This window comes from Thamnophis sirtalis, unplaced genomic scaffold, assembly GCF_051295495.1.
Source record: "Thamnophis sirtalis isolate CommonGarterSnake01/CBP01778 unplaced genomic scaffold, rThaSir2_p1.2 scaffold_2, whole genome shotgun sequence".
Lineage (NCBI taxonomy): Eukaryota > Metazoa > Chordata > Lepidosauria > Squamata > Natricidae > Thamnophis > Thamnophis sirtalis.
In genome coordinates, this window is record NW_028261382.1 from 139,915,622 (window position 1) to 139,931,018 (window position 15,397).

Here is a 15,397-nt window from a genome sequence, read left to right on the forward strand (position 1 = left end):
ATTAGTGTAGTCTTTATATTAGAGTCATCCCATACCAATATAGAATATCTTTCTCCAAGAAACAAAAATGGAAAAAGAACAATCTGATTTTTAATACAAAGATGTTGTGGTCCATACAGATGTTTTTACATATATTTTATAACAGCAAAATGCATTATGCCCTTTCAGGTTCTATCTTGGTTACAGAATTCACAGCTAATGGGAACAGTGATCATACAGACTGAAATTCTTGAGGCTGGAATTCAATGTATCTGGAAGGCATCACATCAGACATTTTAATATAAGGTAACAAAAACATAGTAATAGAATAGTGGTAACATCTCAAAATGACACCTATATTTGTACCAGCAATTACAAGATAATGCCCATTTAGTAGAGCTTTGGCAGAAATTCCCACATACTTTCCAGAAAAAAATGTGTATGTAATAGACATAAATATTAATCTTCAGATGTGGAACAAACTGTTTCCAAGGTATTTTGAAATTTTTCTATCCATTTCACTCAATAGACCCACTAGGACAAATAAGGGGAGTACTACACAACGAGGATAAAGAGGTTTTTTTTCCCCAGAAAAAAATGGATTCAGTTTTTCCTGTTGAAACAAAAAAAAAACCAAAGCCCCATTCACTTTCAGTTCATTTTCCATCTTATTGAATTTCCCTTAATTTCTTCCATTCTATATTCTGGGCTTGCTGGTGGTCAGCTTCAGCTCTTGTCTTCGAGGATTCTGCTATGTCTCCTCTCATATTAGCCCTTGACTGTTAGGAATGCCAACATATATAAGCCATTAAAAAGCAACAACAGTGCCATGCATCCCATCAATTCTGAGTAGCAAAGATACTCTCCTTACACATTCACACTGCAAAATCATAGCTTCTACCTGCTGAAAGCAGCTCTATCACTGTGGCCATGCAAAGAATGTGTATCCTAATAGTGAGACTATTTGTATTAGAGGATCCAGGAAGGTAATGGAAGCAGTCATACAAACTTTATCATTCATTTGTTTTGTTTTTCATTAAACCTATAAACTACTTTTGCTTTAGGAACCTCTAGCCCTTCAGTTTTATTGTCACAATAACTGAGCCCATGAAGAAAACACAACTAGATTATGATTCTTAATGTGTTTTAACTAGAAGCTTGTGGTAAGGGGAATTAATGTCTAAGCAACTTCATGGAAAGCTGCAATCTATGGTAAATGACAAAAAAAGTTACGATTTTTACATACTCTGGAAACCTGCTGAGGAAATCCTGGAAACAGAGGTCACCATCACTGTTGGGAAGAAAATGTGGTTTGTTGGTTCTCCATGTACTGTATGTAAAGAAGTTAAAGGTTTACTACTGTCTGTTATCCTCTCACATAGCAACCGAAGATGGAAAAGAGCAGCATTTCTGAAGATGGCAGAGCAGATAATGCAACTATCTTTATCAAAGTATTTCAGGCAATAATGCTATCTTCAAGACTAGGAGTGAGGTTTTTACTGTGTCAATGGAGCCAGAGGTAGATGTGTTAAAGACAAGAAATGGGGCTGAGGAAGCAAACTTGAAACTGAACTGGCTTGGTTTGGAGGAAGCATTTCTGACAAAATCAAATATTTGAGCAAAACCACATTGATGCAGTCATTTGTCTGTTGTACAACTTGTTATACGAAGTAATACAAATTCCATGGTCAAATAATGTCTGGTTTCCCATCTTTTGCAAATATAGTAAGAAGCTTCTAATTTTATTTATTTTTTAGAAATAGTTGAGATTGAAAAATAACCGAAACAAAAATAATTGGTGAAGTGAGATCACAACTATTGCTGATGCAGTTGAAGGGAAATTTAGACAACTTGCCATTTTGTGTACTTACTTTATCAAATATGAATAGTAGAATGAATGAAAAGAAGATGTTTTTCTGAAGCTCTAATTAGATTATACCATTTAATGATTACCTTTCTAAGACAAAAAGAAAGGGTTACATTTCTATTCATCACCTTATACTTGTTCATATGACGTAGCAAACTGGGGAAAGTTAACTTAGCACCAAACCATTCTAGCATTGTCAGAAGAAAAAAAGCATCCCAAGGTTGCCTTCATGCAAAATGTTCACACCCTGTCCCAATCTAGTTAAATAGGTTATACAAACAGGATCACTGTATGTCAACATGGCGGCAGCCAGGAAGGCATATTGGAGATATGCACCATCCTTTGACTTGTGGGTCTGTCTGGTGTTTACATAGATATTGAGAACTACTCTCCAAAAGTGGGTTAGGCCAGGATGCAAAATGAGATTTCTTGGAGGAAGAGGTGGAAGCAAGTACTCATTTTGCCTCTTTAAAATCCACTAGCCCAAAGTTTAGTCCATTTTGGGAATGGAAAAAAAGCTGTAACAAATTGTATGTGAATTAAAAGTTTCACTTTTTGCATCTAAGGATAGGTAATGAGAAAGGATTCGGTCATTTTTCTTTTCTTACTTATCAATGGAAAAGAAGGAGGTGTAGGTAGCAGGATGGCATTGGCTGAGCCTTATACAGTATGTTAAATGGTTGCCTAGAATGCACCAGCATTAGTTTTATAAAAGTTTATATTGCCATTGGTTCCCTTGAAATAAAATGGGAAACATGAATATGGTAAAATAACAAAATTATTTCTGTAAAATTACACCAATGAAATAAGTTCAAGGACATTATGTAAAATAATTACACATCATCATAACACTGAAGCAGAAAAATTGAATCCTGTTTTCAAGAGAAAAGTGTGTATATATATATATATATATATATATATATATATATGTGTGTGTGTGTGTGTGTGTGTGTGTGTGTGTGTGTGTGTGTGTGTGTGTTGTATTTGTGCTACACACATTTGTGTGTATTTGTAAAATCTAATATATATATGTATGTATGTATGTATGTATGTATGTATGTATATATATATGTATATGTATATGTATATGTATATGTATATGTATATGTATATGTATATGTATATGTATATGTATATGTATATGTATATGTATATGTATATGTATATGTATATGTATATGTATATGTATATGTATATGTATATGTATATGTATATATATATATATATTAGAAGCAAAAAATCATGAATGCAACTCCAGCCATATCAAGACAGAAACAATTAAACATTGTGGTACATCAAGAAGGGCCATTCCGTGAATATAAAGGCTCCTTTTTAGCTAAAGAAAAGAAGAAAGAGATTGTGTTCATGGATTTCTGAAAATTGTCCAAATCACCATAGTGAAAAAATAACATACTAATGAATTATATCTCTGAACTGATAAATTATCTTTCATAATATAGCTATTACTAAAACATGCAAATATATGCAGGACCCATTAGTTCAATCTTAAGACATGGTAGTCCTCACAAATTCCAAAATATATTCATATTATTTACTATTTTAAAAAAAACAATGAGAAATAAGCATCCTGCTTTTGTTCAGACCTTTCTATTCAAACATGATGTTGTCAATCACTTTTGAACAAACTTTGCAAAACTCAAACCTCCTCCTCTTTTATACTGTATCTTGTTCCACACAATATAATGGCAGACGTAATATTATGCAAAAGACATGCTATGAAAAGAACCATAAATGCAAGGCGGTTGATGGAGAGAAGCTTTGCTGAAATTCATGCAGCACATACAGATGAGGTGAACTTTGTGCAGTTAAAGGCTGTCCTCCTTCAGCAAAAATTTCTTGGGAGAACTTTGGTAAAGCTGAAACAATGGATGTGAGGGGCAGGTAAGAGTGTGAGATGACACATTCACCTTATTTCATATTTTCCCCTCCTTTCTCTGTTTTGCACAAGCACAATAGGATGCCCTACACCTGCCTCTCTTTCACCGTAGGCAGCAAGTGTTCAGGAAGAGGATGGACAATTCTTGTCAGATTTTTCAATTTTTGAAATCAGACTGAGGGCTGCTTGAAATTAGTAATGGACCAGTATTGCCCACCCATCCATGTTGAGTTTGTATTGAAAGCATATTGATCTCACAATTTCAACTCATAAGCCTATTGAAATAACAAGATAACTTTTGCCAATACAATTGCATCCTGGCTTGAAGTAGTGCAAATTCAACATTAACTTAAAGTGTTGATTGAATTGAAGTAGGACATTTTCAATTGCAAAGGAGACTGCTGAAGGACATGCACATTTACGTAGAGCTATTTTTTAGAGGGGAAGTTGCTTTCTGTCAATACAATTGTACAAAAAACTGCTTCACATACCTGCTTATTGCAACTGCTTATATTAATAAACAACTTGCTGATATTTGCAATGGATGATTATGCCTTTGCTAAAGAATAACACAATGAACCATCTCACTTTTTGCTTGCCATTATCTGGAGATTAACTGAAGTAGAAACAAGCAAACTATAATCTCACTATGAAGCTGCAAAATTTCAGGCTAAATCTAATTACAAATTGGCTTTTTCCAACCTACAATTCTCCAATGTTGTGGCTTCACATTCTGCAAATTGTGTTCCCAAGAACATTGGAGAATTCTGGATTGGAAAATGCTGATTTCATAGTTTAGAGTTCATCAGAATTCCTTATGAAGCACCCACTGCACTAAATCTGAAGCACTCATCTGAAGTTTTCACTGTTTTGAAAGGTAGCAGTGGACATTTTCATATTGCATGATATTGTGAAACAAACTAATGTAGCATCAAGATTATGCAGTTATATTAATTTACAAAGGACTAGCAGATATAATATGAACTAATTTTTAAACTAAGATAATAAAGAGAATGAGTTACAAGTGAAAAGATTCTGCCTATAAAAAGTAACAACTTTTGTACTGAGTTTTTGCTTTACAAAAATATTGACATAATCCATGAGTTATTCCAGTTTGCACCAATTTTTGTTAAAAAAAATACTATCAAATTTTGACTTGCACTTTTAATGCAACCAAAAGCACCATCAAGGATACTTTTAACGTAAGAAAAGATACTTCTTGGAATCATGCCCAGATACCTATTTGCAAAACTAATTTTTGACAGTTAGCTGGTTTGGATATAAGGCTAAAGTGTAGTTTAGCTGTACAAAAGTGAGCCACAGTAAACTTTGGATTTATGCATTTCCCTTCTTCCTTTGATGTAGCTGTAAAGGGAATACTGAAATTTTAGATTATTTTGGGGTGCATTTTTCATTCCTCTCTTGCTTTTCTTTGCTTCTGTTTTTTCTATTTTCTTCCTTACTTTTTATTAGCTTGTGCTACTTTTAACTTGTTTAAAAACAAAAATTATACCTAAAATGAAATTTAGATTAATTTTATTTTGTTCTAGGGGTGTCAAACTCACGGCCCGCCGGCTGGATGCATCTCATGCTGACAACACCCACCTGTTTTAGCAAAGGGGAAAATTACGATACATCACATGGTGAAAACGTAATGCAAATTTGACACTCCTTGTCTAATCAAAATTTCATGCTATTAATCAGAAATATGAGTAGCTGGAAAAACATTAAGCTACACATGAAAATCATTTGTTTTAATTAACCTTAACATAGCAAGTTAAATTGGCACTTCATGTAGAATAGAAATGGATATTTTGATGTCATTAAATAAGGTGTCAGATGACAAGATGTGGGGTAGTATTAAATCCAAGGCTCACTGAAACACAATTTTGTGAAACTGAAACACGACCAAGTACAATGAAAGAAGTTCTACCCCCTTCAAGAAAATCTTGTGCATAAAATAGATTACTGTAGATTACAGTATTTATAAAGTATATACTGTAGTTTATATGCTTACAAACCAGGGAATATTTTTTGCTTAAACACAATTGACTGTAATTGTAGAAAGTACAATGTATTCTTTCCAACTTCTTTAGGACATGTCACACATTATCTCTTCTTCAAACTATAATATATTAATTTTGTAATTACACACTATTTGGCACAAAAAGGTTATAGCATTCTGTGATGCTTTATTCATATGTAGTAGATTAAAACACCTATTTTCTTTTGCTGCACTTCTGAATGTACTCTTCACAGGATATGGGATATATACCTTTTTGGTATTTTTCCATCTTTCTCTCTCCCTTTTCTTTTGTTTTTGTCTTTGCAATTGAAATTTAATCATGATTATCATTTAATTTACATTTTTAATAATCATTTAAACTCTCAATTCTTTTTGAAACTTGCGGAGGGACGAGGGAATCATCTGCATAGAATTACTGTTAAAAAGTACCCTGAAGTTGTACATAAAATATTGGTTTTGTTTAAAAAAAGGAAATAAAATTTAATAAAATAAAAATGAATAATTTCTTTGATTATAAATTGTAGAGAAAAATTATTAATGCCTTGTGCAATGTCACTCATTTGAAAATGTTTCATGATTTACCTATGCAAGATAATTAATTTCTTTTATAGAAACTAGAATTCATATAACAGTAATATCGCCTTTGTATGAATTTAGTTCTGACAATTTTTTCTAAACTGCTGCTTTGTTTTATAAATAAGTATGCAAACATACTAAGCTTAAAAATATATGTAGGGATTTATTTAAAAAGGAAAAAAAAGAAAAGAAAACCCCACTCACTAGTGTGTTGGATGTCAGTCATTCAACCCTTCCTGCCTTATTTTTAAATTCCGTATAATGCACTTTAAAATCAGAATAATCGAAGTAAGTCTATTTCTCAGTCAAAAATAATGATTCTTTTGAGGTTTTTGAATGCTGCTTCTTTTAGGCTTACTGAGATAGACTGTGGTACAGTGGATCAAATGATAATCATGATGGTAGTCAGACTAAGGACACTGCTATAGCTTCCTGATCTGCAGTAGAATGAAATTAGGTTATTGCCACGGCCCTATTATTACCACTTTATTTGGATGCATCATAGCCGTTGCACTCAGTTTTCTTTATTCACTATTTATAGTGTTGTTTCATATTCCAATCGCTCCTGTATAAGGGCGTCATCTTTATACTGTAGTCGTGGGGGAGCAGGAGAACATTCAAAAGCTAAAATGGCCTTTCTGAGGCTCCTGTCCAATACATGTCTTTCCCATGCTGGATACCTATTCCTGAACAAATCAATTTTAATGACAGATTCTTCAATCCTTGGTGGTCGGGATGAAGGGGTTGAAGGTGCAGTTGGTCTCACTTGAAAGACAGGTACACACCCATCTCTCTCAGCAAATTTCTGATCCCGGTCACTTGTAACGCTCCGATTATTAGAAATAGACCTTAAAGTACTTGATGCTACTTCAGCAGGAAGCGTGAAGGTAGCTACAGTATCCTCACAAGCACAGCTTGGTGATTGCCCAAATCGTGGTCCATTAGGATGAAAGAAGGCATAGTACATCAGCATAAAAACAATGCCAGTTAAAAAGCTGCTGAACACCACGCATAGTGCCGGTATGGCAAATGCATCAGAAATCATCGGAGCCTTGTACAGATACCAAAGAGCACTCAAAGCGGTGTTTTCCAAAAGGATCACAAAATAGTAAATGAAAAGCCTACAACGTGTCCTTCCCTCCTTGACGTTGAACCAACTAAAGATATAAATTATTCCAACAACCATGTCAAACACAATCTCTTCCCATTTTGTAATGCAGAATTCTGTTTCACAATGGACAATCCAGAAAGTCATGATACACCAATGAAGGACTATGAAGATCCCAAAGTATAGTTGAAAAACGGAGGCAAAGAGAGCAAAAGTAATCACCCTGGCTGCGATTGTGAAAAAATGCCAGCAGAATTGAATAATTACAGCCATGTAGCTGATACGTTTCTTGTCATCCCGGGAGTCCCGAAGAGCTTTTTGATATGAAGCCAGTGCCCATGCCAAAGATACTAGAGATGCTGCTGCAGTAAGACCTAAAGGAAAGGAAAGGCATAAAATACAGGACATGTCATTAATAAAGATGGACACTTTTGAAAAAAAAAAGTATAATCTCATTACACTTCTTCTAGAAAGGCCCACATTATGTGCAATCCCGTGTATGTTTTCTTCCAGTGGACTCATCAAACAAAGAATTATGCTGGAAGATTGCAATCTAATAAATGACACTTTGTATCAGGCATCTAAAGATGCAGGGGAACTTTTAACTACTGAAAATGTTTATTTAACAAACATAAGTGTAATGAACTCATTAAAGCTGACAAGACAAAAATTATCCTACAGGCAGAAACTGTTTATCAGCAATAAGATAAGACAACACTACATAACAGCTTGAAACACACACACACACACACTCAATCCCCAAAGACTCATAATTCAATTAAAGATGCACTATGTGCTACTCTTCAACAGGTGAAGAGATGGGAGAACTAGGACATTTTATGGAAAAACATCTGAAGATTAAGGTGAACATTTGTTTGAAACATTATTATTTCAGAATGGGCATAAATTTAGCTAAATTCTCAATTCTGATAGCCTACTTTATTATGATGGTGTTATTAGATTCAATCCATATTCCTCATTTGTGAGAGGAAACAGATTCAGGTTTTTTAAAAAAATAAGAAATGCCTACTTCTGAAAGTGAATACTGCTTTATCTTATAAATTCAAATCCGATGTCCTAGCAATTGCGGACAATATACTTAATATTTGGTTAAGAATTAGAAAATGAAAATAATAACAGACTGATATATGTATTTACTAAAAATATATTGAACACAGAATAAACATTTGGAAAAAGGGATGTTGTGGCTCAGTGGCTAAGACCCTGAGCTTGTCGATCAGAAGGTCGGTAATTCAGCGGTTCGAATCCCATATGCTGCGTAACAGGGTGAGCTCCCGTTACTTGTTCTAGCTTCTGCCAACCTAGCAGGTCGAAAGCAAGTAAAAAATGCAAGTTGAAAAATAGGGACAACTTTGGTGGGAAAGTAACAGTGCTCTGTGCGCCTTTGACAATTAGTCATGCCAGCCATATGACTGTGGAGACGTCTTCGGACAGCGTTGGCTCTTCAGCTTAGAAACGGAAATGATCATCGCTCCTAGATCCGGAACCAACTCCCTGCTCAGTGCAGGAATTCAAGGTGAACATCCCAATAAATGGCTGTTTAATATTTTCCACTTTTCAGGATTGGTGGTTCTACTATTCCTACTGTTGCTTTTTCTAATATTCAGTCAAAATCTGCCTTATTATAAGTATTATTTCATATTCTGCAATGTGTAAGAACAGATCTTATCTTTTTTGTTGCAGTATCTTTTCAGGTATTTGAAGAAAGCATTATTCTAACACCCCCAGTGTTTATAATCCTGGGGGATTTCAATCTGCCTTCCATTGGTGAGACATCTAAGTCAGCTCGGGAGTTCATAGCTTCCATGATGGCTATGGACCTAACTCAGTTAATTCAAGACCCCACCCATAATGGGGGACACACGCTCAACCTGATTTTTGTCTCTGGGCAGTCCCTCACCGCAGGGAGGCGGAACTGACTAGATGGTTCCGCCCCAGGCGCCTGATGGACCCTTAAAGGTTCCTGATGGAGCTTGGGACTTTTCCTGAATCCCTTGCTCAGAACTCGACTGAAGCCCTAGTGGAAGCCTGGGATAGGGCGGCCACTGGGGCTTTGGATCGTGTTGTGCCTTTGCGGCCTCTGACCCGGTGTCGATCCTGGATAGCTCCCTGGTTTACCGAGGAGCTCCGGGAGATGAAACACCGGGTCAGAGGCCGCAAAGCCACATCACAATCCAAAGCCCCAGTGGCCGCCCTATCCCAGGCTTCCACTAGGGCTTCGGTCGAGTTGTGAGCAAGGGATTCAGGAAAAGTCCCAAATGCCGGAAAAGATGCCCAGAGAGTGGTTGGAGGGCCAGCCAGTCCGAATCTGATCGAACACTAGTAAGAATTCATATTAAATCCTACTTAGTGGCGATGAAAGTGGCAAAACGGCAACATTTTTCCTCTCTTATCGCGTCCGCAGATAACTTCCCAGCTGCCCTGTTTAGGGTGACCCGCTCCTTACTTAACCAAGGAACTGGGAAAGACCCCTTGCAGGGTAGGGCTGAAGAATTTGTTCAGTATCTGCAGGATAAAATCGCTCAGATCTGAACAGGCTTGGACTCTGACTGTAGATTCGGGCGAGTCGATGGGGATGAATCTTGTGGAGACCATCTGGGATGAGTTTGACCCTGAGGGCATGGACAGGATTATGGGGAGACTCAGTGCTGCCACTTGTGTACTGGACCCGTGTCCCTCTTGGTTAGTCTCGACTTCCTGTGAGGTGACAAATAAAGGAAACTAACTAACTAACTAATGAGGCTGGCTCCAGGAGATTACCAACACTTCGTTGAGAGAGGGGTTCTTTCCCACCGCCTTGAAGGAGGCAGTGGTGAGGCCCCTCCTTCCCTGGACCCAGCTTCTTTAGCCAACTATCGTCCGGTCTCCAACCTTCGCTTTGTAGCGAAGGTTGTTGAGAATGCGGTAGCACATCAGCTTCCCCAGTCCCTGGATGAAGCTCCCGTTTCAGTCGGGTTTCAGGCCCAGATACAGCACAGAGACGGCATTGGTCGCGTTGGTCGATGATCTCTGGTGAGCCTGGGACAGGGGCTGCTCCTCTGTCCTGGTCCTATTAGATCTCTCAGCGGCTTTCGATACCATCGACCATGGTATCCTACTGCGACGACTCGGGGGGTTGGGAGTGGGGGGCACCATTTTATAGTGGTTCTCCTCCTACCTGTTGGATCGGTCGCAGTTTGTGTTGACTGGAAGGCAGGGATCGACCCTGAGGCGCATCACCTGTGGGGTGCCCAGGGGTCGGTTCTCTCACCCCTCCTGTTTAACATATGTATGAAACCACTGGGTGAGATCATCCGTGGTTTTGAGGTACGGTATCATCAATATGCTGATGGTACCCAACTTTTCATCTCTACCCCAAACCACCCAAACGATGCCCTCAACGTGATGTCCCGATGCCTGGAGGCTGTGCGGATCTGGATGGGGAGGAACAGGCTCAAGCTCAATCCCTCCAAGACGGAGTGGCTGTGGTTTCCGTCATCCTGATTTGTGCATCTTGTTCCATCTTTGATGATAGGGAGAGAAATTTTAGCCCGCTCAGGGAGGGCCCGCAATCTGGGCATCCTCCTAGACACGTGGTTTAGTTTAGAAGAACACCTGACGGCTGTGACCAGGGGGGCCTTTTACCAGGTTCGTCTGGTATGTTAGTTGTGCCCCTTCCTGGATCGGGATGCTCTGTGCACAGTCACTCATGCCCTCGTCTTTTCTCGTCTGGATTACTGTAACGCTCTCTACATGGGGCTGCCCTTGAAGAGCACCCGGAGGCTTCAACTGGTCCAGAATGTGGCTTCACGGGTTATCATGGGGGCACCTAGGTGCTCCCATGTTACAACCCTTTTAGGCGGCCTGCACTGGTTGCCAGTTGTCTTCCGGGTGCGATTCAAGGTACTAATTATGACCTTTAAAGTTCTCCATGGCTTAGGCCCAGGGTACCTGCGAGACCACCTACTGCCACCGATAGCCTCCCATCGTCCAGTGCGATCCCACAGAGTTGGCCTCCTCAGGGTGCCGCCAGCCAGACAGTGTCGGCTAGCAACCCCCAGGGGGAGAGCCTTCTCTGTGGGAGCACCTTCCCTCTGGAATGAGCTGCCCCCGGAGCTTCGTATAATCCTCGACCTCCGATCCTTCCGATGCGCCCTAAAAAGTTGGCTTTTCCAGCAAGCCAGCCTGGCCTGAACAAAACAAAACAAATTATTGGTCATTGTTCATTTTAATTCGAATTTTTCTTTTAAAAAATGTTATTGTCAATTCTTATTGGGTTTGTTTGGGTTATTCTATTTAATTTTTTTAAACTTTTGTATTATGTGTTTCTTTTAATGTTGTATACTGCCCTGAGTCCTTGGGAGAAGGGCGGCATATAAATCTAATAAAACCAAACCTAAACCTAAACCCCCAGTGAGCTTTTCTCAAGGCTAAAACATAAAATCCTTCCGTCTCTCTTCATAGAACTTACGTTTTTGGTTTTGATCATTGTTATTCATCATCTTTGAAACTGTTACAATTTCTCCATTTTCTCCTGAAAGTGCAGTACATAAAACCTAAAATTATATTCCAGAGAGTGGTGAGATTCAAATAATTTAACAACTGGTTCTCTGCCCTAATGATGACTAGATCACCAAACTGCTCAGAAACTAAACAACAACTAAGCAAACTGGTTGAATCCCAGCACTGATCCCAGACCAAACCAACCTCACTTCAAGGGAAAGATTAATTCCCTTTGAATTAATTTTATGGCCAAATAGGCTGAATATAGGAACACCTCTGTTGAAATATTGTATTAGTCTGTTTAAACCATATGACAAGGCAGTTCTGATTAAATATATAGGACAGCAAGAAAGTTGGTCAGGTTGTGAGTTTCCTCAAAAATAACTATGATTTTTCTTTTGCTCTTCCCTCATCCCCAATCCCACCACAGTCCTGGGTAATTACTATTTTCCCAGTAAAGGGAAAGTACAATTATCCCAAAATCCTGGAAGCATACACTAAAATTTGACATGGCAAAGCAGTTTAAACTAATGTTGCTGTAGTTTTTTCTTTCTTTCTTTTCTTTAAAATTCAAACAACCATGCAGACAGTGAAGTACTAAAAACATGCATGAGTATTTTGCTAAGAAAAGGACTGTTTTTGCTAACGAGAAGGGTATATATTACTTACATGTAATTTATTAAAGCAGAAAAAAATATATTCATGCTACACATAATCCACTAGGTGGCAATGCAGCATAATTTAATGGGTTTGGTCTCTTTTTGCTTTTGGTTGTAAATTTGCTATATAATAAGCAACTTGCTAGCTATCCTATTAACAGGCCTAAGTGAATAGGACATGATAGTAGATAGTCTTTGAAATTGTGATGTTTTCTTAGTTAAAATCCTTGCATGTAGAATGCATACATGGGGTTGAGAAGTGGTTGCAAAGCAGGTTTGGAGGGCCTTGAAAAGAGAAGATCATCTGGATCTTTTCAGTAGGCATGAAATATGGGACAGAAACAGTATTGGTCATGCTTTTAGAGGAACTCTGGTGAGGGCTGGGTTGGGTGTGCACCATCCTTGTTCTACCTGATCTCTCTGCAGTTTCAATATTATTGCTCATAGTATCCTTTTGGATTGGCTCAGGGGATTGGGGATGGGTGGCACAGTGTTGTGGGAGTTGGCATTCTTTTTCCAGTGTTGATTCAGCCATTGTTGCTGTTGGGGGGGCAGAGATCCCATCTTTGGCTCCTGCTATGTGGAGTACTGCAAGGTTTGGTGCACTCTCCTATTCCACATTTAATGTGAGGTGGGTGAGCTTATTTGACTCCATGGTTGAGGTTTCGTCAGTATGTTAATGATACCCAGTTTTACATGGCTGCTCATGATAACTAAGCAATGCTGTGAATATCTTATTGTGGTGTGTGGAGTCTTTAAGGGTCTGGGTGGGAAATAACAGACTAAACCTTAAGTGATGATAATGTTTTTGCCTGCCACTTTAGGCCTATACCATCTTTGGTGCTGAGTGGGTTTGCACTGTCCGAGCAGACCCAATGCAAAATTTGGGAACCTTCTCAAAGAGCAGGTGGACCTTTTGCACATCTTTGTGTTGTGTACCATTGTGCCCCTTCCTAGATCGGTGTGTGTGTGTGTGTCTTTTGACAGTCACACACATTCTACCACTATAAATGCACTTCACATAGAGTGCCCTGGAAGGATATCTGGAAACTTCTTCTGAGGCAGAATTTGGTGGTGCAGGCAGGTGTGGGTACTTCTAGAATAATAGGTGATGTTTCAGCTCCTACCCTCAAAACGATGCTATAAAGCAATGCACACCAAGACAAGTAGACACAAGAACAGTTTTTTCCTGAATGCCATCATTCTGCTAAACAAATAATTCTCTCAACACTGTCAAACTATCACTAAGGAAGCATTACTATTAGTATTAGTCTTCTTATCGTTCCTATTACCCATCTCTTCCCACCAGTGGTGGGTAGCAAATATTTTTATTACTGATTCAGGCTCACTCCTGCGTGCACTCGCAGTGTTTGCCTGGGTGGGTGGGGCCTCCCGCCACTTCTACTACCAGTTTGGCCAAACCGGGCACAACTCACAATTGCCTCCGACACCTGCATGACTGTAACATGTTGATTATATCCGTACAATTATATTGATATTGATTGCTTCCTGCTTACCTATTTGTACCCTATGACTATCATTAAGTGTTTGTACCTCGTGATTCTTGACGAAATGTATCTTGTCTTTTTATGTATACTGAGAGCATATGCACCAAAGACAAATTCCTTGCGTGTCCAATCACACTTGGCCAATAAAGAATTCTATTCTATTCTATTCTATTCTATTCTATTCCTATTTCTATTCTATTCCTATTTCTATTCTATGCACCTCTCCTCCGGAAGATGCGTTGGTTGCCATTTTGCTTCCAGGCAAAATTCAAAGTGCTGAATTATTTAATTAAAGATTATATTATACACGTAAAACTTATACAATAATATAAGTTGTGTGTGTGTGTGTGTGTGTGTATGTATGTATGTATGTATGTATGTATGTATGTATGTATATATATATAATCACTATAAAGAAATATATTAAAAATAGAAAGAAAAAAGCTGTTGATTTTAAGCTTTAAAGCCCTTCATGGCATTGAACCAGGTTATCTGTGGGCTACCTCTCTTCAATTATATCTGCCCATCCCATCAAATCTGGTAGCGGAGGCATGTACAGTCCGTTAGGGAGCTATATTTGGCAGGTCCCAGGAATGTGCTATCAAATTATCCTTGGAGGGTCCCTTTGTGCCATGGCACCCACCTTATGGAACATTCTTTCCCTTGAAGGGAGGTTGGTTCCATCACTGTTAATTCTCCAGAAATCCCTCAAGACTTGGCTATGTCATCAGGCAGGAGGGTCCCCAGGGGACTAATGGAGCCCTGAGATGCCTCCATAGTAAACCTCCATTCCATTTTTTGTGGTTTTTTTTTTACATTTTAATAACGTAAAAATGTTTATCTAATTTTTTGTTTAATTGATTGTTTAATTGATTGTTTAATGCCAACCATAGTTTTTATGAGATGGTCAACTATATAAATTTGATAAATAAGCAAATACATAATACTTGAGGAAAATACTCAAACACAAAAAAGTCTTATTTACATAAATTTATTTATGGCAGATTTAGACCTGAGAAAGGAGTATTGTTAGAAAAATAGCACAGAGTGGGAGGAAAACAATAGAAGAGAAGTTAAGGGTCAGTGAAAATATTTAGAATATTTTAAAACTATACTTTTACATCTGTCTGTTAATCTTCTCATTTAATATGGGTATTCTACATTTTCCAATACATGTATAATTGCTTAATAGGTAACAAAATTTCAGTCAAAATACAGTCAAAACAATTGAATAATTGGAAGAAGCAATAGTGAAATATAGTATTGGGATCTTA

At 38.1% G+C, this 15,397-nt stretch overlaps 1 protein-coding gene across 1 annotated transcript in view; it reads right to left on the minus strand.

The window, feature by feature from the left end:
• Positions 1-3,124: 3,124 nt before the first annotated feature.
• The window catches only part of XKR4 (XK related 4), a 99,442-nt gene continuing 87,169 nt past the window's right edge, over positions 3,125-15,397 (minus strand). Inside the window, exon 3 of the mRNA XM_014051980.2 lies at positions 3,125-7,827. Within this exon, the coding sequence (XP_013907455.2) occupies positions 6,881-7,827 (947 nt within the window). The 3' untranslated portion in view covers positions 3,125-6,880. The remainder of the gene's footprint in view (positions 7,828-15,397) is intronic.